The following is a 27896-nucleotide window of genomic DNA, read 5'->3' as shown; positions in this document are numbered from 1 at the left end:
ATTCAAGAATTGTGTCAATAGCAGGATACCGTTGGATTAAAAAATCAACACGCTTGGCTCTAGATTACACCTATCCAAACATACTTCACATTGTTTGCGAGATCAAACATGATGACTATAATCCGAGTGTTCATTTTAGAAAATTGCTTTCATTTTAGTGCTTCGAATTTGTAAACATTTCAACTGTAGCAAATTCTAACTTTTTTCAATTCCACCAAAAAATGAACAACCGCAAAAATAAAGTTATTTCTTCTCTTTCTTGCGATGTAAGTGTAGAGACGGTTAATTAAATGCCCGACGAAGCTTTAATGTTCAACGGAAAGACAATTCCATTGAGCCCATTTCAGCTATTACCAGAGTGTGTTTGACAGGTCATTACAAATGTTTCCGCGGTCGTAATGTTCACGGGAAAAAAAACAACAGGCACACGTGAAGAGTCGCGGGAATGAAATCAAAGCAATCAATCCAGCGAGATTGAAGTGACGTGGATGTTGCAACCCTCATAGGAAAAGGAGACACCTCAGAGAAAGTGAAACGAAATACTTTGTTTTCTAACTTTGATTGCTACCATATCTTCTCTTCAAGACTACATAGAATAGGGATCATTAACGAGATTCAGCAGAGGGCCGACTTGTTCTTGAGCGATGGTCAGGGGGCGGGAACATAATTACAAATAATTTGTAGACTGCAAATTGACCGCAAGAAGTCTAAACAGATAGTATTTGACTAAAACATATTAAATTCAAACCTTGCTTATATTTGTATATGATCCCATTCATCTCTCTGTAACGCTCATTAAACTTTTGGGGCCAAATAAAATCACCCGCAGGCCAAATTCAGCCCGTGGGCAAGCCAGTTGCGGAACCCGGTGATAGAACTTTCATTGTGTCATGCATCTGATGTGGATTCAGAGATTCATCCATGGAATCAGATCAAATCAAGGGGACATTTTATTTGTGTTGGTTAAAAAAATAAATAAGACAAAATAGTGAAAGAAAAGGACATGGGTACAGCTGGGAGTAATTAAAGTTAAGTGTAATTAGATGAGAATTGTGGTGCTCTCTTCACACATCAATCAAGCACACACAAATGGACACAGTGAACATGTGTACGCACACCCACACCTGCGCTCATAGACATGCACACCCACATACACGCAAGCACACACACACTCATATGCACGCACACCACACACACACACTTAAAGGCAATTACATTAGCCCCAGGGATGGAAGGCTTTTTTCATCCCCGTGTCTCTCAAAGGAGCATACAGTATATTAACATACAGTAAGTATATCTTTCTGGTGAAAAAGAACAACTCCATTTCAGTGATATACAATGTCCTTTATGGTCTCATTCTCTCTGTGACACTCACTCTCTCTCGTAATCCCGTAACATAAATGAAGTTAGAAATACCCATGGGACATTATACAGTGAATGTATACATTACACCCAACATAAACAGCAGCACTTTGCAAGTAGCATACCTCCATACATCTATTTCCTATAAAAAAGGCCATTTAAAACATAACTTTGAAATAATGAATAGGTACTACACATGGACTATCATTACTGCTTTTAACTTATGTGACATAGATCTGTCAATATTAATACACTTTTGTATTAAAAACATGTGATTCCTCTGTATGACACTTTAAAGCTGAAATCCGCACAAGGTGAAACAGCGCCATCTCGACCCGGAGCTTTTGCTATCGTTTTTTTTGGTTTTGTTGGTGAAACGGAGGAGATGAGCATCTAGCATTGTGGTAAAAGAAAATTGCAGCAAATACTCTGCTGTTCTATCGGGCGTGCAGTGATGTGCAGTGATGTGCAGTGGTGTCCGAGGGAAAGAACAGTGCTCATTTTTTTGAAGTAACTGTCTCTTTAATATCGCAAACCGACATGGCAGCTCCAGCAAGTACGGATTCCAGCTTTAAATCAACGAGCATCCCCTAAAACATGATCATACCAGTTTGCAAGATAGTGAGCTTCAGGAACAGTTCTGTCCAGAAGTACAGTACTGAATGTGTTAAACTTAAGAACAAGATTGTGTCAACTATTTCCCATTTCACAGTGTATATCAGGAGGCACAGGCACCCAGACGCACACACACACACACACACACACACACACACACACACACACACACACACACACACACACACACACACACACACACACACACACACACACACACACACACACACACACACACACACACACACACACACACACACACACACACACACGCACAACAAAAATAATTAGAACACAGGATAAAGAGCCAGGCAGGTGTAGTCTGTCAGTAAGTGTCTCATAAAGATCTCCTATAGCAGAGTGATGTCATACGGGCGGTTTTTCCACAGACACTATTAGGGAACCCTTACTTGCAACGGTCCCATCAGTCGTAGGCACCAGATAAACAAAGCTTTGTCAATGTCAAGTTAGACAGTCACTGACAATCCATCCAAAAGTTTCTCCTCCAGAACTGTAAATGTATATCATATATTTGATCCTTCTTTCACTGTAGAGATTGACGACAAGAGAAGAGCATGATACTCGCATGGGATTTCCTCCTTTTCTCTCTACATATTTCATCCCAAAACCTCTTGGAACCCCATCCCTCAGATACCCAAGACAGGTGGTGGTGTTTCTTAGAGGATGGAGAAATATGGCTAAAGACGGGCACCCATTGGCATCATATCCTGGTTTCACTAGCCTCCTGTGTCCACCAAACCTATCATGGCTCTCCAACAGGACAAAACCAACGCCTTAACCAAACAGACTATTTACGTGAGTGAAAAGACCCTGTGAATGGTTCTCGTATCAGTACTCATAAAATAACTGTAGACTAGTTTAAACCAAGTTACCAAAAATGCCTTCACATTATGTTCCATAGGGGTAGGTGGCGAAATGGTTTCCTTACACATGTTTAGACTCCCAGTTCTATCCTGCTTGCCGTGCTGAAACAACACAGGTTATATACAGTATACAGTAGGATTTGTCATTCAGTTTGTGATATGGTTCCAATAACAACGCTGTGGCGAGTTGCTTTCATGGGCAGGTACGGACTTTTGGACCAATGAGGGAGCAGAGGAGTGTCACTGTCACATAGTAGGGCTCCTCTGATAGATGGTGGTGGTGTGGGGGAGGGGTGGGGTAGTAGTGGTTTGAGCACAAAATTGGCGAATGGACACAAACTGTGCTTGCCTGGTCATTGGCCTCTGTTCCCCTTCTGCCATGACTGGCAATAAACCTGGGATTGGAGTAAGGGGGTTAGAGAGAGAGAGAGAGAAAGGGGGTAAAAATGGAGTTGAGTAAACAAGGCACTCATGGTTGTTCACTGTCATTTCAGGATTACTTTGAATCTTGAACGCACTATGGACTTCACAATAAGAATAATGAAAGCAACTTCACAAGTAAGATGAACATACAAACACTCATATTAATACAAGTGGTGTATAATGAAGGCTAGCACAGTTTATGTAGAATAACTTTGAACAGGTCTCTCTATTAAAATGGACATCAGCTCAATGAGTAAAACCTGTATAAATATTGGTTAAATCAAATATCTTGTTTAAGTCATCCATATCTATTTTTGTATGCTAAAATAATTACATTGAGTTCAAACCATATACAGTTGAAGTCGGAAGTTTACATACACTTATGTTGGAGTCATTAAAACTCGTTTTTCAACCACTCCACAAATTTCTTGTTAACAAACTATAGTTTTTGCAAGTCGGTCAGGACATCTACTTTGTGCATGACAAGTAATTTTTCCAACAATTGTTTAAGGACAGATTATTTCACTTACAATTCACTGTATCACAATTCCAGTGGGTCAAAAGTTTACATAGAGTAAGTTGCCTTTAAACAGCTTGGAAAAATCCAGAAAATGATGTCATGGCTTTAGAAGCCATGAAGCCAAAATTGTAGACCTCCACAAGTCTGGGTCATCCTTTGGAGCAATTTCCAAATGCCTGAAGGTACCACGTTCATCTGTACAAACAATAGTACACAAGCATAAACACCATGGCACCATTTCTTTTGGAGAAATGTCCTCTGGTCTGATGAAACAAAAATAGAACTGTTTGGCCATAATGACCATTGTTATGTTTGGAGGAGAAAGGGGAGGCTTGCAACCCGAAGAACACCATCCCAACCATGAAGCACGGGGGTGACAATTATGTTGGGGGGGGAGTGCTTTGCTGCAGGAGGGACTGGTGCACTTCACAAAATAGATGGCATCATGAGGTAGGAAAATTATGTGGATATATTGAAGCAACATCTCAAGACATCAGTCAGGAAGTTAAAGCTTGGTCGCAAATGGGTCTTCCAAATGGACAATGAGACCAAGCATACTTCCAAAGTTGTGGCAAAATGGCTTAAGGACCACAAAGTCAAGGCAGAACTGAAAAAGCTTGTGCGAGCAAGGTCTACAAACCTGACACCTTTACACCAGCTCTGTCAGGAGGAATGGGCCAATTGTGGGAAGCTTGTACAAGGCTACCCAAAACATTTGACCCAAGTTAACCAATTTAAAGTCAATGCTATCAAATACTAATTGAGTGTATGTAAACTTCTGACCCACTGGGAATGTGATTAAAGAAATACAAGCTGAAATAAATCATTCTCTCTACTATTATTCTGACATTTCACATTCTTAAAATAAAGTGGTGATCCTAACTGACCTAAGACAGGGAATTTTTACTAAGGATGTCAGGAATTGTGAAAAACTGAGTTAAAGTATATTTGGCTAAGGTATATATAAACTTCCGACTTCAATTGTAAATATGACATAAATGCAAATGTATAATTCCACGTAATGAATGATCTGTCGTGTCTGCACACTCGTATGTCTGTCTGTCTGTTTGGTTTGTATTTCTGGTATATCTGTATGGTCTGTCTCTCTGTCTGTCCGTCTGGCCTGTCTGTCGTGTCTGTCTGAGTGCCAATTCACCGTAGCAATGGTAAACTTTTACACCCTAGATTGTCCATATGAATCTTTAATATGAGTCTGCAAAGAATTTCATGAATTTAAAGCCACCCGGAAAATTAATATTTATGATGCCCCCAATCCTCATTCTCTCCCTGTCTCTGGTAATTGTCTGTGATTCATTTTGTTTTCTCTGTGGAAGAAGGTAAATCCATCTTAGAATATAGACTGTGACACATAGGCGTGGACATTCGGCAATATCACCCACTTTTACGACCATTGTCTTTTTCTAGGCTTGGTATTCACGCAACCCTGCACTATGGACAAACAGCATTGTTATTGTTACACATAAGAGGTATTTTCATGGAATAAATTAACAAAATAAGCAATTGGATAAATTGCAGTAGCCAATGTTTACCGTGAAACAAAACAAAGGTTCAGATACATTATGTTTCCCCAGTTCAGGTTTTCTGCGGTGGGGTGCTTGTTTCGGGGTGCTTGTTTCGGGGTGCTTGTTTGACTTAATACGGCTCTTTAGTTTTCTTTCCTTCTCAGTCCAAAAATAACTAAATCTCTCAACTCCACCTTGTATTTCCCTAGTCCTCTTAAACAACGCAGCCATTTGAAGTAACATCATCCTTTGAAGTAGCCTCTTTGGGCTTTGTTAATTTGTAACCCTCTGCATTAGGTGACTTTGTACCACTATAGCTCCCTTTGATCTTTCTTTTGGTCTTTTTTTTTGTTGCAAGCATCAAAGCCATTTTCTCACAGGAAAATGCAGCCACCAATTGTGTATTTTCTATGTAAAAGAGAAAAATGTAAACCATGAGTAGGTGGGAGTTGTCCTTTACTATGAGCACCATGGGAGTTTGACCTTTTGAACTCCGGTGATTAGTTCGTATATGGAGACGGTAACAGTCTCAGATGTGCAATTCTGCGTGCCCCACAGACTAGACAGCTGGCAGTGCATAAAAGAAACAACATACACTTTGAGAGGATGGATGGAGCCAGACTCACCTACCCACTTAGTTCTTAACTCCTTACGATGGCTCCTTAGGCAAGGGCTAGAAAGAAGATAAAAAGAAAAGAAGAGGTTGAAAGGCAAAGAAACATCAGGACAGACAGCTCTCCTTTATCAAAGTATAAACTATCATGCTTTTCTTTCCAGTAAAATGGCCAGGAGCATACAACATGTCCACTTTGAAGCAAAGATGGCAAGACTAAATTATATCTGAGGCTAGATGAATGTTGTAATTTTTCTGACCTTTAAACTATACACTACCAGGAAGTACTAGCAGGTAAGGTAGGTCCATATGGGTCTCTGAGCCATGGGTTCCTGAGGAACTTCCTTCCAGTGTCATAATAGAACAATTACAATATACTGTATGTCCAGTGAAAATCTATACTATAAGTCTATATTATAAATCTGTAGCAAAAATAAATATTCATATATATATATATATATATATATATAAAAATACAATCATACAACTACGAAAAACAATCTATATCTACAAAACGATATGCTTGCTGCAGGTTGTTTAATAGTAAAAGATAACCTTTTCTTTCCATTTTACTCTAGTATTTTTTGTGTGTCTCGTTCATTCCCCAGAGCTAGAAAGCACTTGCTGTTGTTTCCTTCCCATTTTCGAAGAAACTCATGATGGCATCTAAACTGGTAGAGGGGGCCGGGGGGGGGGGGTGAGATATTTCTGAGGAGCTAATGGCTAAGCTGAGCATAATCAGGAAGCTAATGGGCTGTGCAGCCAGTCGAGGCCGTGGTGCAGTGGGCAGTGGGAACTGCCCCCTCCCGCAAGGTCCGAGCAAGGTCACCCCCATGTCTCTGTGGGGCACCCTGCGGGGGGTGTGCTACGCCAGTTGCCATGGCATTCTCCGGAGCCTCTCTGCTGTTCTGAGCTCCTGCAGCAACAACGGGTACAGCTGGTATTCCACTGCCCACCCATCTGTCGGCTGGTTGGTTGGCCATGTCTTTCTGTCTGTCAATGTTCTCTGTCGTGTCTGCCCACCTGCATGTCTGTCTTGTCGGTCTGTTCTGTCCGTTCGTCCATCTGGCGTGTCGGTCGTCTGTTGTGTCTGTCCGGGTGCCCTACCTATGTTATCAGAGAAACACTCCTCCGAGTGGCGCTGATCCATCGCACCTCTCTGGCAATGTCATCTAAATGCTAAATACTTCTACTGCATCTTTGAATCAAAACCAAAAAAGTGGCAAGAGGGGAAAAAAGCTTATAGTATCTATATTGAGCACAAGGTTTCTTGATTTTATTTATTTTTCTTCAGTTGAAGGCTGAATGCCTAGAACATTCTTTACTGGTGGTGTGTGAGAAGAATTCCAAGACCTTGCTATCTATTATAAAAGTACAAGAATCGAGGAGAAAGCAAAGTATTGATATACCTGACTTTGGCACTTTTCCATAATTTGCTGTGAAAGAAGCAGCCTCCCTCCCCCCCACCCAAAAGGCGAATCATGATTGCCCTGGTACTTCAACAATAGAGTGGCCTTCTCTTGCTACCGCTCTTAGAAATCGATTGTGGGGATACTAACTCAGGCTAAAGTGCTGAAGTGGCAGTGGTGCGAGCTTGGCACTATTAACTGCTCACCCTAATTAAAAGGCTAGTTGGGCCCAGAAGAGGAAAAGGTGTGGGAGAGACAGTGGACAGCACTACCGCTAGCCAAACAAACAGCTTAGCAATGGCTACTGTTCACAGGACAAGAAACCCATGGACATCACAGACAAAGTCCTCTCCTTAGGCTACAAAGAGATACAAAGAAAGATTGGGAGAGGGACAGACAAAGATAAAGATTCAACAAATGTACTAATGAGTTTTTTTCACTAATTAGCTATGATTTTGTTTTACTGAACCCTGTCCCTGAGCTCCAGGGGCTGTATGTGTCAAGCGTCCAAGAAAGGGCTGATCCATGCAATCTTATTCATTATGATCTAAAAAAGAAAACGGATCCTAGATCTGTACTCATACACCGAGACACTTTGTGAATATAGGCCAGTAGCTGTTCCATGGCTCAGCTGTTGTTGAAAAAGTATACTGATGCTAGCACTCTCTGAGGAGTTGGATCACAGAAATACATTAAAAAAACAGCTTCACTGTGCTGCTAACAGCTGTGATTCTTCAACTGTCCCCTACCAGGCTCGACCCAACGATCCTCTGATCGCTAACACACGTGACCACCCACTTGACAACTTACAAAATAGTCTGATTCAGCACCATTTGTGACATTTCTAGCTCTGGGGTGATTTTACCTGGTTCGATCTCACTCAGGTCATCTACAAATACTGCTACATAAAATCCAGGATTACTATCCATTTACTCAAGTTAGAATGCTGTTCATCGATTACAGCTCAGCCTTCAACACCATAGTGCCCTCCAAGCTCATCGTTAAAGCTCTGGCCCTGGGTCTGAACCACTCCCTGTGCAACTGGGTCCTGGACTTCCTGACAGGCCGACCCCAAGTGGTGAAGGTAGTCAACAACACCTCCGCCACGATGAACCTCAACATGGGGTCCCCACAGGGGTGCGTCCTCAGCCCCCTCCTGTATTCTTCGTTCACCCATGACTGCGCACATCTCAAACTCGACACAATAGTGGAAGGCCTGATGACCTACAACGACGAGTCAGCCGACAGCGCCTCAATGTCAACCAAATAAAGGAGCTGATTGAGGACGACAGGAGACAGCAGAGAAAGCACAACCCATCCACATCAACGGGGCTGTAGTGGAGAGGGTCAAAAGTTTGTGATTAAAGAGCTTCAACACTAGCTGTCCACACCCAGTACCCTGACTTGAACCTCAAAACCTGTTACTTGACGGCTACTCTGCACCTTAGAGACTGTTTCCCAATCGACATTGAGTCATTAAACACTGGTCACTTTAGTAATGTTTACATACTGTTTTACCAACTTTATATGTACACCGAACAAAATGTACACCGAACAAAACAAAATATGAATACAACATCTTAAGTGTTGGTCTCATATTTCATGAGGTGAAATAAAATATCCCAGACCTTTTTCATACGCACAAAAAGCTTATTTCTCTCAAATTTTGTGCACAAATTAGTTTACATCCCTGTTAGTGAGCATTTCTCCTTTGCCAAGATAATCCATACACCTGACAGGTGTGGCTGTCATATCAAGAAGATGATTAAACAGCATGAGCATTACACAGGCGCACCTTGTGCTGGGGACAATGTAAAGCCACTCTAAAATGGGCAGTTTTGTCACACAAGGTTTGAGGGAGCGTGGAATTGGCATCCTGACTGCAGGAATGTCCACTAGAGCTGTTGCCAGAGAATCAAATGTTAATTTCTATACCATAAACTGGCCTCCTAAAGCCATTGTAGAGTATTTGGCAGTACGTCCAACCGGCCTCACAACCGCAGACCACGTGTATGGCGTCGTGTGGGCGAGCAGTTTGCTGATGTCAACGTTGTGAACAGAGTGCCCCATGGTGGCGGTGGGGTTATGGAATGGGCAGGCATAAGCTACGGACAACAAACAATTGCATTTTATCGATGGCAATTTGAATGCACAGAGATCCTCACACTCATTGTCGTACCATTCCTCCGCAGCCATCACCTCCTGTTTCAGCATAACGCACAGCCCCATGTCGCAAGGAACTGTACACAATTTCTGCAATCTGAAAATGTCCCACTGGCATGCATATTCACCAGACATGTCACCCATTGAGCATGTTTGGGATGCTCTGGATCGATGTGTACAAAAGCGTGTTTCAGTTCCCACCATTATCCAGCAACTTTGCACAGCCATTGAAGAGGAGTGGGACAACATTCCACAATCAACAGCCTGATGCGAAGGATATGTGTCACGCTGCATGAGGCAAATGGTGGTCGCACCAGATATTGACTGGTTTTCTGCTCGATACCCCTACCTTAAAAAAAAGTCTGACCAACTGATGCATGCATGTATTGCCAGTCATGTGAAATCCATAGATTTGGGCCTAATTCATTTATTTCAATTGACTGATTTCCTTATATGAACTGTAACTCTGTAAAATCGTAGAAATTGTTGCGTTCATATTTTTGTTCACTATACAGTATTCTAGTCATGGCTCATCCTATATAACTAGTGCTATACACACATTTTCTATTCACATACTGTCCATACACATCATTCCCATATATGCAGTGCATTCGGAAAGTATTCAGACCCACATTTTATTACATTACAGCCCTACTCTAAAATTGATTAAATTGTCCCCCCTCCAATCAATCTACACACAATAAAGCAAAAACGGGTTTTTAGAAATGTTTGCAAATTTATTCCAAATAAAAAACCTTAATGACATTTACATAAGTATTCAGACCTTTTACACAGTGCTTTGTTGAAGCACTTTGGCAGCAATTACAGCTTTGAGTCTTCTTGGGTATGAAGCTAATGTGAAGTGGTAAGGTTGGACCCAGCTGTAGAGAAAAGACCAGACGAGGAATCAGTAGTTAAGGATAAACATAATACTTTACTGAGAAACGGTAGTTGCAGGATCACAGTGCACTTGAAAAAAACAAACACTATGTCTCGAAAACGCACTCAGGAAACAACAGAACACGGTAAACAATTCAAGCTTCTACAAAGGGAAAACACCCCTCTTTTAACAGGTAAATCATAATGAGTAAATTGGACACACCGGAGTGTCGTTAATGTCTCTAGGACGGTCTCTGCTGCCCTCTGGTGACAGGTGGAACCATGACAGCTACGAGCTTGGCACACCTGTATTTGGGGAGTTTCTCCCATTCTTCTCTGCAGATCTTCTCAAGCTCAAACTGAAATCAAACTGTCCACTTAGGAAGCAACACTGATTGACAATAAATTTCACATGCTGTTGTGCAAATGGAATAGACAACAGGTGGAAATTATAGGCAATTAGCAAGACACCCCCAATAAAGGAGTGCTTCTGCAGGTGGTGACCACAGACCACTTCTCAGTTCCTATGCTTCCTGGCTGATGTTTTGGTCACTTTTGAATGCTGGCGGTGCTTTCACTCTCGTGGTAGCATGAGACGGAGTCTACAACCCACACAAGTGGCTCAGGTAGTGCAGCTCATTCAGGATGGCACATCAATGCGAGCTGTGGCAAGAAGGTTTGCTGTGTCTGTCAGCGTAGTGTCCAGAGCATGGAGGCACTACCAGGAGACAGGCCAGTACATCAGGAGACGTGGAGGAGGCCGTAGGAGGGCAACAACCCAGCAGCAGGACCGCTACCTCCGCCTTTGTGCAAGGAGGAGCAGGAGGAGCACTGCCAGAGCCCTGCAAAATTACCCCCAGCAGGCCACAAATGTGCATGTGTCTGCTCAAACGGTCAGAAACAGACTCCATGAGGGTGGTATGAGGTACCGACGTCCACAGGTGGGGGTTGTGCTTACAGCCCAACACCGTGCAGGACGTTTGGCATTTGCCAGAGAACACCAAGATTGGCAAATTCGCCACTGGCGCCCTGTGCTCTTCACAGATGAAAGCAGATTCACACTGAGCACATGTGACAGACGTGACAGAGTCTGGAGACGGCTTGGAGAACATTCTGCTGCCTGCAACATCCTCCAGCATGACCGGTTTGGCGGTGGGTCAGTCATGGTGTGGGGTGGCATGTCTTTGGGGGTCCGCACAGCCCTCCATGTTCTCGCCAGAGGTAGCCTGACTGCCATTAGGTACCGAGATGAGATCCTCAGACCCCTTGTGAGACCATATGCTGGTGTGGTTGGCCCTGGGTTCCTCCTAATGCAAGACAATGCTAGACCTCATGTGGCTGGAGTGTGTCAGCAGTTCCTGCAAGAGGAAGGCATTGATGCTATGGACTGGCCCGCCCGTTCCCCAGACTTGAATCCAATTGAACACATCTGGGACATCATGTCTCGCTCCATCCACCAACACCACGTTGCACCACAGACTGTCCAGGAGTTGGCAGATGCTTTAGTCCAGGTCTGGGAGGAGATCCCTCAGGAGACCATCCGCCACCTCATCAGGAGCATGCTCAGGCGTTGTAGGGAGGTCATACAGGCACGTGGAGGCCACACACACTACTGAGCCTCATTTTGACTTGTTTTAAGGACATTACATCAAAGTTGGATCAGCCTGTAGTGTGGTTTTCCACTTTAATTTTGAGTGTGACTCCAAATCCAGACCTCCATGGGTTGATAAATTTGATTTTCATTGATAATTTTTGTGTGATTTTGTTGTCAGCACATTCAACTATGTAAAGAAAAAAGTCTTTAATAAGAATATTTCATTCAGATCTAGGATGTGTTGTTTTAGTGTTCCCTTTATTTTTTTGAGCAGTGTATTTTCAGGTCTCTCCAGAGATGTTCAATTGGGCTCAAGTCCAGGCTCTGGCTGGGCCACTCAAGGACATTCAGAGACTTGTCCCGAAGCCACTCCTGTGTTGTCTTCGCTGTGTAAGTAGGGTTGTTGTACTGTTGGAAGGTGAATCTTCAACCCAGTCTGAGGTCCTGAGTGCTCTGGCGCAGGTTTTCATCATGGACCTCTGTACCATGCTCCGTTCATCTTTCCTACCTAGTCTCCCAGTCCCTGCTGCTGAAAACATCCCCACAGCTGGTGACAGGTTTCCTCCAGATATGATGCTTGGCATTCAGACCAAAGAGTTCAATCTTGGTTTCATCAGACCAGGGAATCTTGTTTCTCATGGTCTGAGAGTCTTTAGGTGCCTTTTGGCAAACTCCGAGCGGGCTATTATGTGCCTTTTACTGAGGAGTGACTTCCGTCTGGCCACTCTACCAATAAGGCCTGATTCATGGAGTGCTGCAGAGATGGGGTTCTTGGTAACCTCCCTGACCAAGGTCCTTCTCCCCCGATTGCTCAGTTTGGTTGGGCGGCCAGCTCTAGGAAGAGTCTTGGTGGTTCCAAACTTCTTCCATTTAAGAACGGAGGCCATGGTGTTCTTGGGGACCTTCAATGCTGCAGAATTTTTTTGTACCCTTCCCGAGATCTGTGCCTCGACCCAATCATGTCTCGGAGCTCTACAGACATATCCTTCGACCTCATGGCTTGGTTTTTGCACTGTTATGTAGTGTCAACTGTGGGCCCTTATAGACAGGTGTGTATCTTTCCAAATCATGTCCAATCAATTGAATTTGCTACAGGTGGACTCCAATCAAGTTGTAGAAACATCTCAAGGATGATCCATGGAAACAGGATGCACCTGAGCTCAATTTTGAGTCTTATGGCCAAAGGTCTGAATAGTTATGTAAATAAGGTATTTCTGTTCTAAAATGTTTATACATTTGCAAAAATGTTTAAAAAAAACTATTGTGTGTAGATTGACGAGGAAAATAATAAAAATAATAATAATAATAATAATTGAATCAATTTTAGAATAAGGCTGTAACGTAACAACATGTGGAAAAGGGGAAGGGGGTCTGAATACTTTACAAATGCACAGTATATTATTTAAATTCCGGACTCAGATCCAGAAGCAAATGTCCTACATTTCTATCCCTTTTGCCATGGGATTTTGTATTTGTACTGTGTATTTACAGTACATAATCTACTGCTCTCGAGATAGCTCATTCTAATATTTATACTATTGAACATTGCATTTTATTTACAGTGTTCATTTATGTCTATACTGGATTCTTGACATAGCTGACTCTAATATATCTACTGCTGAACATATCATTCTTAGTATATCTACTGCTGAACATATCATTCTTAGTATATCTACTGCTGAACATTTCATTCTTAGTCTATCTGCTGCTGAACATATAATTCTTAGTATATCTACTGCTGAACATATCATTCTTAGTATATCTGCTGCTGAACATATCATTCTTAGTATATATACTGCTGAAAATATCATTCTTAGTATATCTACTGCTGAACATATCATTCTTAGTATATCTGCTGCTGAACATATCATTCTTAGTATATATACTGCTGAAAATATCATTCTTAGTATATCTACTGCTGAACATATCATTCTTAGTATATCTGCTGCTGAACATATCATTCTTAGTATATCTGCTGCTGAACATATCATTCTTAGTATATCTGCTGCTGAACATATCATTCTTAGTATATCTACTGCTGAACATATCATTCTTAGTATATCTACTGCTGAACATATCATTCTTGGTATATCTACTGCTGAACATATCATTCTTAGTATATCTACTGCTGAACATATCATTCTTAATATATCTACTGCTGAACATATCATTCTTGGTATATCTACTGCTGAACATATCATTCTTGGTATATCTACTGCTGAACATATCATTCTTAGTATATCTACTGCTGAACATATCATTCTTAATATATCTACTGCTGAACATATCATTCTTAGTATATCTACTGCTGAACATATCATTATTAGTATATCTACTGCTGAACATATCATTATTAGTATATCTACTGCTGAACATATCATTCTTAGTATATCTACTGCTGAACATATCATTCTTAGTATATCTACTGCTGAACATATCATTCTTAGTATATCTACTGCTGAACATATCATTCTTAGTATATCTACTGCTGAACATATTATTCTTAGTATATCTACTGCTGAACATATATTTCTTAGTATATATACTGCTGAACATATCATTCTTAGTATATCTGCTGCTGAACATATAATTCTTAGTATATATACTGCTGAACATATCATTCTTAGTATATCTGCTGCTGAACATATCATTCTTAATATATCTACTGCTGAACATATCATTCTTAATATATCTACTGCTGAACATATCATTCTTAGTATATATACTGCTGAACATATCATTCTTAGTATATATACTGCTGAACATATCATTCTTAGTATATCTGCTCAAAATTAATCCGTTGTGTACACATATAGATTGCATATGGATTACTGTTACAGTGCTATTTGGGTCGTTAATTGGATTCGTTTTGACATTTCTTAATTTCTTTCTTTTAACTTTTTGTATTATGTGTGTATTGTTTTGTATTGCTAGGTATTACTACACTGTTGGAGCTACAAACACAAGCATTTCACTGCCCTGGAGATAACGTCAGCAAATCTGTGTATGTGACCAATACACTTTGATTTGAAGTACCTCTGACAGCATGGTTGCATACTGCGTAGGGGTATACTGCACCAGAGTTGGGGCAGCACTATATTAACACCCGTGGCGACCTGTCATTCAGGGCAGAGCCACAGCTGTTTTGGGCCCCACCTGTTTAGTTCTGAGATAATAAAGCCGCATACAAACATGATCTCTTTCTTGAGTAAGGCAGCTTCAAAATGCAGGTGTTTCTGTGGTGGAGGGGCAGCCAGCAAAAGCACAGAGCGCAGGCGTTGGTAATCTTTTCTAGTTGTGGTTCGGTCTTCTGCTACTCATGGGGACATTACGTCACCGCAGAATCTACAGGGAGAGCTAGGCAGTTCAAGCCCCCTTGGGTGCTGCCATAAATGTACAGTATAAGTGCTGGTCCAAGAAGACTTGGCCACAGATAAAATGTCAAATCACGGTATATCTCGCTTTGATTGGACATCACACTTTCAAAACCTTAGCTAGCAAGCTAGACAAGCAGTCGACAGCATGAATCACGTCGACAATCTACTGGCAAATTTTCAACAATGATTGGTGTGGAAGGAATCAGTGGCTAACTGCAAGCATTACAAAGCAATCACTATTTTGCTCCCCCTGCCTGCTATTCAGTGGTGTGTGGTCCAAGTCTGGGTTTGAAAACATCTGTCAGAAAGGGTCTCTTTTCCAAGCTTAAAATGACAAACATTCACACGCAACACCATGGGCCAGAAAAGGTTGAATACAATGGCCATGCTATCAATCTAGCATGACTTCATCCAGAGAATGCCAGACTTTGAAGACACAAGAAGGACCTTCCTGTTCAAGTGAGCACAGCACAACAACGGTGAGTCCCAAAAGGGATATACTATATGTATACTGTAGCTAAGAAAGTAATACTAAGTGTATATTGTATAGTAAGCTGTTAGTAGCCCATGGGTCTCACCTTCAGATTTTGGTCCCTCCCCCTCACAACATAACCTACTGTTCTGACTTGGTGGTGCACATGTAGCCTATAGCCTGTTTTAAGGGAGATTTCATTGTCTGCTTATATGCCCCTGTTATAGAAAACTGTAAGAACATCCCATGTTCTGACTTCTGTCACTGTCCATTTCAAAAGTCCTGAACAGATATCGACTACCTCGCTCAAATGTCTTAGTAGAAATTACAGCACGCCTCTTATACGCTCATCGTTTCCTCATGCCATAGTTTGTACATCTCAATTGTTATGTGTATATATATAACTTATATAGGTATATATTTTAGGCAATGTTGGAATGATGCATTTAATTGGTTTTGCTTACTTTGTGTATTATAAATTAGCTTGTGCTTTTCCACACGAGGAAGGGATACTTTTTAATGTGCCCAGGTACGGCAACTGCTCCGCCCACCACCGTAAGGCTCTCCAGAGTGTAGTGAGGTCTGCACAACGCATCACTGGGGGCAAACTACCTGCCCTCCAGGACACCTACACCACCCGATGTCACAGGAAGGCCATAAAGATCATCAAGGACAACAACCACCCGAGCCACTGCCTGTTCACCCCGCTATCATCCAGAAGGCGAAGTCAGTACAGGTGCATCAAAGCAGGGACCGAGAGACTGAAAAACAGCTTCTATCTCAAGACCATCAGACTATTAAACAGCCACCACTAACATTGAGTGGCTGCTGCCAACACACTGACTCAACTCCAGCCACTTTAAAAATGGGAATTGATGGAAATTGATGTAAAATATACCACTAGCCACTTTAAACAATGCTACTTAATATAATGTTTACATACCCTACATTACTCATCTCATATGTATATGTATATACTGTACTCTATATCATCTACTGCATCTTTATGTAATACATGTATCACTAGCCACTTTAAACTATGCCACTTTGTTTACATACCATACATTACTCATCTCATAGTATCCCTATATACAATGTATATACTGTTCTCGATACCATCTACTGCATCTTGACTATGCCATTCTATACCATCACTCATTCATGTATCTTTATGTACATATTCTTTATCCGTTTACACTTGTGTGTATAAGGTGGTAGTTTTGGAATTGTTAGGTTAGATTACTCTTTGGTTATTATTGCATTGTCGGAACAAGAAGCACAAGCATTTCGCTACACTCGCATTAACATCTGCTAACCATGTGTATGTGACAAATACATTTGATTTGATTTGATTTGAACCACGAGGAGGGGATACTATATAATGTTGTTGGGTCTGTAACCATGAGGAGGGATACTATATAATGTTGTTGGGTCTGTAACCATGAGGAGGGATACTATATAATATTGTTGGGTCTGTAACCACAAGGAGGGATACTATATAATGTTGTTGGGTCTGTAACCATGAGGAGGGGATACTATATCATGTTGTTGGGTCTGTAATTGTGAGGAGGGGATACTATATAATGTTGTTGGGTCTGTAACCATGAGGAGGGATACTATATAATGTTGTTGGGTCTGTAACCATGAGGAGGGGATACTATATAATGTTGTTGGGTCTGTAACTATGAGGAGGGGATACTATATAATGTTGTTGGGTCTGTAACCACGAGGAGGGGATACTATATAATGTTGTTGGGTCTGTAACCACGAGGAGGGACATTATATAATGTTGTTGGGTCTGTAACCATGAGGAGGGGATACTATATAATGTTGTTGGGTCTGTAACCATGAGGAGGGATACTATATAATGTTGTTGGGTCTGTAACCATGAGGAGGGATACTATATAATGTTGTTGGGTCTGTAACCACGAGGAGGAGGGGATACTATATAATGTTGTTGGGTCTGTAACCACGAGGAGGGGATACTATAAAATGTTGTTGGGTCTGTAACCATGAGGAGGGGATACTATATAATGTTGTTGGGTCTGTAACCATGAGGAGGGATACTATATAATGTTGTTGGGTCTGTAACCACAAGGAGGGGATACTATATAATGTTGTTGGGTCTGTAACCATGAGGAGGGGATACTATATAATGTTGTTGGGTCTGTAACCATGAGGAGGGATACTATATAATGTTGTTGGGTCTGTAACCACAAGGAGGGGATACTATATAATGTTGTTGGGTCTGTAACCATGAGGAGGGGATACTATATAATGTTGTTGGGTCTGTAACCATGAGGAGGGGATACTATATAATGTTGTTGGGTCTGTAACCATGAGGAGGGGATACTATATAATGTTGTTGGGTCTGTAACCATGAGGAGGGGATACTATATAATGTTGTTGGGTCTGTAACCATGAGGAGGGATACTATATAATGTTGTTGGGTCTGTAACCATGAGGAGGGGATACTATATAATGTTGTTGGGTCTGTAACCATGAGGAGGGATACTATATAATGTTGTTGGGTCTGTAACCATGAGGAGGGGATACTATATAATGTTGTTGGGTCTGTAACCATGAGGAGGGATACTATATAATGTTGTTGGGTCTGTAACCATGAGGAGGGATACTATATAATGTTGTTGGGTCTGTAACCATGAGGAGGGATACTATATAATGTTGTTGGGTCTGTAACCACGAGGAGGGGATACTATATAATGTTGTTGGGTCTGTAACCATGAGGAGGGGATACTATATAATGTTGTTGGGTCTGTAACCACAAGGAGGGGATACTATAAAATGTTGTTGGGTCTGTAACCATGAGGAGGGATACTATATAATGTTGTTGGGTCTGTAACCACAAGGAGGGGATACTATATAATGTTGTTGGGTCTGTAACCATGAGGAGGGATACTATATAATGTTGTTGGGTCTGTAACCACGAGGAGGGGATACTATATAATGTTGTTGGGTCTGTAACCATGAGGAGGGGATACTATATAATGTTGTTGGGTCTGTAACCATGAGGAGGGGATACTATATAATGTTGTTGGGTCTGTAACCATGAGGAGGGATACTATATAATGTTGTTGGGTCTGTAACCACGAGGAGGGAATACTATATAATGTTGTTGGGTCTGTAACCATGAGGAGGGGATACTATATCATGTTGTTGGGTCTGTAATTGTGAGGAGGGGATACTATATAATGTTGTTGGGTCTGTAACCATGAGGAGGGATACTATATAATGGTGTTGGGTCTGTAAACATGAGGAGGGATACTATATAATGTTGTTGGGTCTGTAACCATGAGGAGGGATACTATATAATGTTGTTGGGTCTGTAACCATGAGGAGGGGATACTATATCATGTTGTTGGGTCTGTAACCACGAGGAGGGGATACTATATAATGTTGTTGGGTCTGTAACCACGATGAGGGACACTATATAATGTTGTTGGGTCTGTAACCACAAGGAGGGATACTATATAATGTTGTTGGGTCTGTAACCACGAGGAGGGATACTATATAATGTTGTTGGGTCTGTAACCATGAGGAGGGGATACTATATAATGTTTTTGGGTCTGTAACCATGAGGAGGGATACTATATAATGTTGTTGGGTCTGTAACCACGAGGAGGGGATACTATATAATGTTGTTGGGTCTGTAACCATGAGGAGGGGATACTATATAATGTTGTTGGGTCTGTAACCACGAGGAGGGATACTATATAATGTTGTTGGGTCTGTAACCATGAGGAGGGGATACTATATAATGTTTTTGGGTCTGTAACCATGAGGAGGGATACTATATAATGTTGTTGGGTCTGTAACCATGAGGAGGGGATACTATATAATGTTGTTGGGTCTGTAACCATGAGGAGGGATACTATATAATGTTGTTGGGTCTGTAACCATGAGGAGGGATACTATATAATGTTGTTGGGTCTGTAACTATGAGGATGGGATACTATATAATGTTGTTGGGTCTGTAACCACGAGGAGGGAATACTATATAATGTTGTTGGGTCTGTAACCATGAGGAGGGGATACTATATAATGTTGTTGGGTCTGTAACCATGAGGAGGGGATACTATATAATGTTTTTGGGTCTGTAACCATGAGGAGGGATACTATATAATGTTGTTGGGTCTGTAAACAGGAGGAGGGGATACTATATAATGTTGTTGGGTCTGTAACCATGAGGAGGGGATACTATATAATGTTGTTGGGTCTGTAACCACGAGGAGGGATACTATATAATGTTGTTGGGTCTGTAACCATGAGGAGGGGATACTATATAATGTTTTTGGGTCTGTAACCATGAGGAGGGATACTATATAATGTTGTTGGGTCTGTAAACAGGAGGAGGGGATACTATATAATGTTGTTGAATCTGTAACCATGAGGAGGGGATACTATATAATGTTGTTGGGTCTGTAACCACAAGGAGGGGATACTATATAATGTTGTTGGGTCTGTAACCACAAGGAGGGGATACTATATAATGTTGTTGGGTCTGTAACGACAAGGAGGGGATACTATATAATGTTGTTGGGTCTGTAACGACAAGGAGGGGATACTATATAATGTTGTTGGGTCTGTAACCACGAGGAGGGGATACAATACAATGTTGTTGGGTCTGTAACCATGAGGAGGGATACTATATAATGTTGTTGGGTCTGTAACCATGAGGAGGGGATACTATATAATGTTGTTGGGTCTGTAACCATGAGGAGGGATACTATATAATGTTGTTGGGTCTGTAACCATGAGGAGGGATACTATATAATGTTGTTGGGTCTGTAACTATGAGGAGGGGATACTATATAATGTTGTTGGGTCTGTAACCATGATGAGGGATACTATACAATGTTGTTGGGTCTGTAACCACGAGGAGGGGATACTATATAATGTTGTTGGGTCTGTAACTATGAGGAGGGGAAACTATATAATGTTGTTGGGTCTGTAACTATGAGGAGGGGATACTATATAATGTTGTTGGGTCTGTAACCACGAGGAGGGGATACTATATAATGTTGTTGGGTCTGTAACCATGAGGAGGGGATACTATATAATGTTGTTGGGTCTGTAACCATGAGGAGGGATACTATATAATGTTGTTGGGTCTGTAACCACGAGGAGGGGATACTATATAATGTTGTTGGGTCTGTAACCATGAGGAGGGGATACTATATAATGTTGTTGGGTCTGTAACCATGAGGAGGGATACTATATAATGTTGTTGGGTCTGTAACCATGAGGAGGGATACTATATAATGTTGTTGGGTCTGTAACCACGAGGAGGGAATACTATATAATGTTGTTGGGTCTGTAACTATGAGGAGGGGATACTATATAATGTTGTTGGGTCTGTAACCATGAGGAGGGATACTATATAATGTTGTTGGGTCTGTAACCATGAGGAGGGATACTATATAATGTTGTTGGGTCTGTAACCATGAGGAGGGGATACTATATAATGTTGTTGGGTCTGTAACCATGAGGAGGGATACTATATAATGTTGTTGGGTCTGTAACCATGAGGAGGGGATACTATATAATGTTGTTGGGTCTGTAACCATGAGGAGGGATACTATATAATGTTGCTGGGTCTGTAACCATGAGGAGGGGATACTATATAATGTTTTTGGGTCTGTAACCATGAGGAGGGATACTATATAATGTTGTTGGGTCTGTAACCATGAGGAGGGGATACTATATAATGTTGTTGGGTCTGTAACCACGAGGAGGGGATACTATATAATGTTGTTGGGTCTGTAACCATGAGGAGGGATACTATATAATGTTGTTGGGTCTGTAACCACGAGGAGGGGATACTATATAATGTTGTTGGGTCTGTAACCACAAGGAGGGGATACTTTTTAATGTTGTTGGGTCTGTAACCACGAGGAGGGGATACAATATAATGTTGTTGGGTCTGTAACCATGAGGGGATACTATATAATGTTGTTGGGTCTGTAACCATGAGGAGGGGATACTATATAATGTTGTTGGGTCTGTAACCATGAGGGGATACTATATAATGTTGTTGGGTCTGTAACCATGAGGGGATACTATATAATGTTGTTGGGTCTGTAACCATGAGGAGGGGATACTATATAATGTTGTTGGGTCTGTAACCATGAGGAGGGATACTATATAATGTTGTTGGGTCTGTAACCATGAGGAGGGATACTATATAATGTTGTTGGGTCTGTAACCATGAGGAGGGATACTATATAATGTTGTTGGGTCTGTAACCATGAGGAGGGGATACTATATAATGTTGTTGGGTCTGTAACCATGAGGAGGGATACTATATAATGTTGTTGGGTCTGTAACCATGAGGAGGGATACTATATAATGTTGTTGGGTCTGTAACCATGAGGAGGGATACTATATAATGTTGTTGGGTCTGTAACCATGAGGAGGGATACTATATAATGTTGTTGGGACTGTAACCATGAGGAGGGGATACTATATAATGTTGTTGGATCTGTAACCATGAGGAGGGATACTATATAATGTTGTTGGGTCTGTAACCATGAGGAGGGATACTATATAATGGTGTTGGGTCTGTAAACATGAGGAGGGATACTATATAATGTTGTTGGGTCTGTAACCATGAGGAGGGATACTATATAATGTTGTTGGGTCTGTAACCATGAGGAGGGGATACTATATCATGTTGTTGGGTCTGTAACCACGAGGAGGGGATACTATATAATGTTGTTGGGTCTGTAACCACGATGAGGGACACTATATAATGTTGTTGGGTCTGTAACCACGAGGAGGGATACTATATAATGTTGTTGGGTCTGTAACCATGAGGAGGGGATACTATACAATGTTTTTGGGTCTGTAACCATGAGGAGGGATACTATATAATGTTGTTGGGTCTGTAACCACGAGGAGGGGATACTATATAATGTTGTTGGGTCTGTAACCATGAGGAGGGATACTATATAATGTTGTTGGGTCTGTAACCACGAGGAGGGGATACTATATAATGTTGTTGGGTCTGTAACCACAAGGAGGGGATACTTTTAATGTTGTTGGGTCTGTAACCACGAGGAGGGGATACAATATAATGTTGTTGGGTCTGTAACCATGAGGAGGGATACTATATAATGTTGTTGGGTCTGTAACCATGAGGAGGGGATACTATATAATGTTGTTGGGTCTGTAACCATGAGGAGGGGATACTATATAATGTTGTTGGGTCTGTAACCATGAGGAGGGATACTATATAATGTTGTTGGGTCTGTAACCATGAGGAGGGATACTATATAATGGTGTTGGGTCTGTAAACATGAGGAGGGATACTATATAATGTTGTTGGGTCTGTAACCATGAGGAGGGATACTATATAATGTTGTTGGGTCTGTAACCATGAGGAGGGGATACTATATCATGTTGTTGGGTCTGTAACCACGAGGAGGGGATACTATATAATGTTGTTGGGTCTGTAACCACGATGAGGGACACTATATAATGTTGTTGGGTCTGTAACCACGAGGAGGGATACTATATAATGTTGTTGGGTCTGTAACCATGAGGAGGGGATACTATACAATGTTTTTGGGTCTGTAACCATGAGGAGGGATACTATATAATGTTGTTGGGTCTGTAACCACGAGGAGGGGATACTATATAATGTTGTTGGGTCTGTAACCATGAGGAGGGGATACTATATAATGTTGTTGGGTCTGTAACCACAAGGAGGGGATACTATATAATGTTGTTGGGTCTGTAACCACGATGAGGGACACTATATAATGTTGTTGGGTCTGTAACCACGAGGAGGGATACTATATAATGTTGTTGGGTCTGTAACCATGAGGAGGGGATACTATACAATGTTTTTGGGTCTGTAACCATGAGGAGGGATACTATATAATGTTGTTGGGTCTGTAACCACGAGGAGGGGATACTATATAATGTTGTTGGGTCTGTAACCATGAGGAGGGGATACTATATAATGTTGTTGGGTCTGTAACCACAAGGAGGGGATACTATATAATGTTGTTGGGTCTGTAACCATGAGGAGGGATACTATATAATGTTGTTGGGTCTGTAACGACAAGGAGGGGATACTATATAATGTTGTTGGGTCTGTAACCACGAGGAGGGGATACAATACAATGTTGTTGGGTCTGTAACCATGAGGAGGGATACTATATAATGTTGTTGGGTCTGTAACCATGAGGAGGGGATACTATATAATATTGTTGGGTCTGTAACCATGAGGAGGGATACTATATAATGTTGTAGGGTCTGTAACCACGAGGAGGGGATACAATACAATGTTGTTGGGTCTGTAACCATGAGGAGGGATACTATATAATGTTGTTGGGTCTGTAACCATGAGGAGGGGATACTATATAATGTTGTTGGGTCTGTAACCATGAGGAGGATACTATATAATGTTGTTGGGTCTGTAACCATGAGGAGGGATACTATATAATGTTGTTGGGTCTGTAACTATGAGGAGGGGATACTATATAATGTTGTTGGGTCTGTAACCATGAGGAGGGATACTATACAATGTTGTTGGGTCTGTAACCACGAGGAGGGGATACTATATAATGTTGTTGGGTCTGTAACTATGAGGAGGGGAAACTATATAATGTTGTTGGGTCTGTAACTATGAGGAGGGGATACTATATAATGTTGTTGGGTCTGTAACCATGAGGAGGGGATACTATATAATGTTGTTGGGTCTGTAACTATGAGGAGGGGATACAATATAATGTTGTTGGGTCTGTAACCACGAGGAGGGGATACTATATAATGTTGTTGGGTCTGTAACCACAAGGAGGGGATACTATATAATGTTGTTGGGTCTGTAACCATGAGGAGGGGATACTATATAATGTTGTTGGGTCTGTAACCACAAGGAGGGGATACTATATAATGTTGCTGGGTCTGTAACCATGAGGAGGGGATACTATATAATGTTTTTGGGTCTGTAACCATGAGGAGGGATACTATATAATGTTGTTGGGTCTGTAACCATGAGGAGGGGATACTATATAATGTTGTTGGGTCTGTAACCACGAGGAGGGGATACTATATAATGTTGTTGGGTCTGTAACCATGAGGAGGGATACTATATAATGTTGTTGGGTCTGTAACCACGAGGAGGGGATACTATATAATGTTGTTGGGTCTGTAACCATGAGGAGGGGATACTATATAATGTTGTTGGGTCTGTAACCACAAGGAGGGATACTATAAAATGTTGTTGGGTCTGTAACCATGAGGAGGGATACTATATAATGTTGTTGGGTCTGTAACCACAAGGAGGGGATACTATATAATGTTGTTGGGTCTGTAACCATGAGGAGGGATACTATATAATGTTGTTGGGTCTGTAACCACGAGGAGGGGATACTATATAATGTTGTTGGGTCTGTAACCATGAGGAGGGGATACTATATAATGTTGTTGGGTCTGTAACCATGAGGAGGGGATACTATATAATGTTGTTGGGTCTGTAACCATGAGGAGGGATACTATATAATGTTGTTGGGTCTGTAACCACGAGGAGGGAATACTATATAATGTTGTTGGGTCTGTAACCATGAGGAGGGGATACTATATAATGTTTTTGGGTCTGTAACCATGAGGAGGGGATACTATATCATGTTGTTGGGTCTGTAATTGTGAGGAGGGGATACTATATAATGTTGTTGGGTCTGTAACCATGAGGAGGGATACTATATAATGGTGTTGGGTCTGTAAACATGAGGAGGGATACTATATAATGTTGTTGGGTCTGTAACCATGAGGAGGGATACTATATAATGTTGTTGGGTCTGTAACCATGAGGAGGGATACTATATCATGTTGTTGGGTCTGTAACCACGAGGAGGGGATACTATATAATGTTGTTGGGTCTGTAACCACGATGAGGGACACTATATAATGTTGTTGGGTCTGTAACCACAAGGAGGGATACTATATAATGTTGTTGGGTCTGTAACCACGAGGAGGGATACTATATAATGTTGTTGGGTCTGTAACCATGAGGAGGGGATACTATATAATGTTTTTGGGTCTGTAACCATGAGGAGGGATACTATATAATGTTGTTGGGTCTGTAACCACGAGGAGGGGATACTATATAATGTTGTTGGGTCTGTAACCATGAGGAGGGGATACTATATAATGTTGTTGGGTCTGTAACCACGAGGAGGGATACTATATAATGTTGTTGGGTCTGTAACCATGAGGAGGGGATACTATATAATGTTTTTGGGTCTGTAACCATGAGGAGGGATACTATATAATGTTGTTGGGTCTGTAACCATGAGGAGGGGATACTATATAATGTTGTTGGGTCTGTAACCATGAGGAGGGATACTATATAATGTTGTTGGGTCTGTAACCATGAGGAGGGATACTATATAATGTTGTTGGGTCTGTAACTATGAGGATGGGATACTATATAATGTTGTTGGGTCTGTAACCACGAGGAGGGAATACTATATAATGTTGTTGGGTCTGTAACCATGAGGAGGGGATACTATATAATGTTGTTGGGTCTGTAACCACGAGGAGGATACTATATAATGTTGTTGGGTCTGTAACCATGAGGAGGGGATACTATATAATGTTTTTGGGTCTGTAACCATGAGGAGGGATACTATATAATGTTGTTGGGTCTGTAAACAGGAGGAGGGGATACTATATAATGTTGTTGAATCTGTAACCATGAGGAGGGGATACTATATAATGTTGTTGGGTCTGTAACCACAAGGAGGGGATACTATATAATGTTGTTGGGTCTGTAACCACAAGGAGGGGATACTATATAATGTTGTTGGGTCTGTAACGACAAGGAGGGGATACTATATAATGTTGTTGGGTCTGTAACGACAAGGAGGGGATACTATATAATGTTGTTGGGTCTGTAACCACGAGGAGGGGATACAATACAATGTTGTTGGGTCTGTAACCATGAGGAGGGATACTATATAATGTTGTTGGGTCTGTAACCATGAGGAGGGGATACTATATAATGTTGTTGGGTCTGTAACCATGAGGAGGGATACTATATAATGTTGTTGGGTCTGTAACCATGAGGAGGGATACTATATAATGTTGTTGGGTCTGTAACTATGAGGAGGGGATACTATATAATGTTGTTGGGTCTGTAACCATGATGAGGGATACTATACAATGTTGTTGGGTCTGTAACCACGAGGAGGGGATACTATATAATGTTGTTGGGTCTGTAACTATGAGGAGGGGAAACTATATAATGTTGTTGGGTCTGTAACTATGAGGAGGGGATACTATATAATGTTGTTGGGTCTGTAACCACGAGGAGGGGATACTATATAATGTTGTTGGGTCTGTAACCATGAGGAGGGATACTATATAATGTTGTTGGGTCTGTAACCATGAGGAGGGATACTATATAATGTTGTTGGGTCTGTAACCACGAGGAGGGGATACTATATAATGTTGTTGGGTCTGTAACCATGAGGAGGGGATACTATATAATGTTGTTGGGTCTGTAACCATGAGGAGGGATACTATATAATGTTGTTGGGTCTGTAACCATGAGGAGGGATACTATATAATGTTGTTGGGTCTGTAACCACGAGGAGGGAATACTATATAATGTTGTTGGGTCTGTAACTATGAGGAGGGGATACTATATAATGTTGTTGGGTCTGTAACCATGAGGAGGGATACTATATAATGTTGTTGGGTCTGTAACCATGAGGAGGGATACTATATAATGTTGTTGGGTCTGTAACCATGAGGAGGGGATACTATATAATGTTGTTGGGTCTGTAACCATGAGGAGGGATACTATATAATGTTGTTGGGTCTGTAACCATGAGGAGGGGATACTATATAATGTTGTTGGGTCTGTAACCATGAGGAGGGATACTATATAATGTTGCTGGGTCTGTAACCATGAGGAGGGGATACTATATAATGTTTTTGGGTCTGTAACCATGAGGAGGGATACTATATAATGTTGTTGGGTCTGTAACCATGAGGAGGGGATACTATATAATGTTGTTGGGTCTGTA

At 41.4% G+C, this 27896-nt stretch overlaps 1 protein-coding gene across 1 annotated transcript in view; it reads right to left on the bottom strand.

The window, feature by feature from the left end:
• Positions 1 to 932: 932 nt before the first annotated feature.
• The window catches only part of tafa5l (TAFA chemokine like family member 5, like), a 66632-nt gene continuing 39668 nt past the window's right edge, over positions 933 to 27896 (bottom strand). The window contains exons 4-5 of the mRNA XM_064921833.1: positions 5954 to 6000; positions 933 to 3256 (exon numbers count right to left, since the gene is read on the bottom strand). Coding sequence (XP_064777905.1) covers positions 5977 to 6000 — 24 coding nt within the window. The 3' untranslated portion in view covers positions 933 to 3256; positions 5954 to 5976. The remainder of the gene's footprint in view (positions 3257 to 5953; positions 6001 to 27896) is intronic.

This window comes from Oncorhynchus masou, chromosome 18 (genome assembly GCF_036934945.1).
Source record: "Oncorhynchus masou masou isolate Uvic2021 chromosome 18, UVic_Omas_1.1, whole genome shotgun sequence".
In the NCBI taxonomy this organism is placed as follows: Eukaryota; Metazoa; Chordata; class Actinopteri; order Salmoniformes; family Salmonidae; genus Oncorhynchus; species Oncorhynchus masou.
The sequence above is the reverse complement of the archived record's forward strand: the minus strand, read 5'-3'. Positions and strand labels throughout refer to the sequence as shown.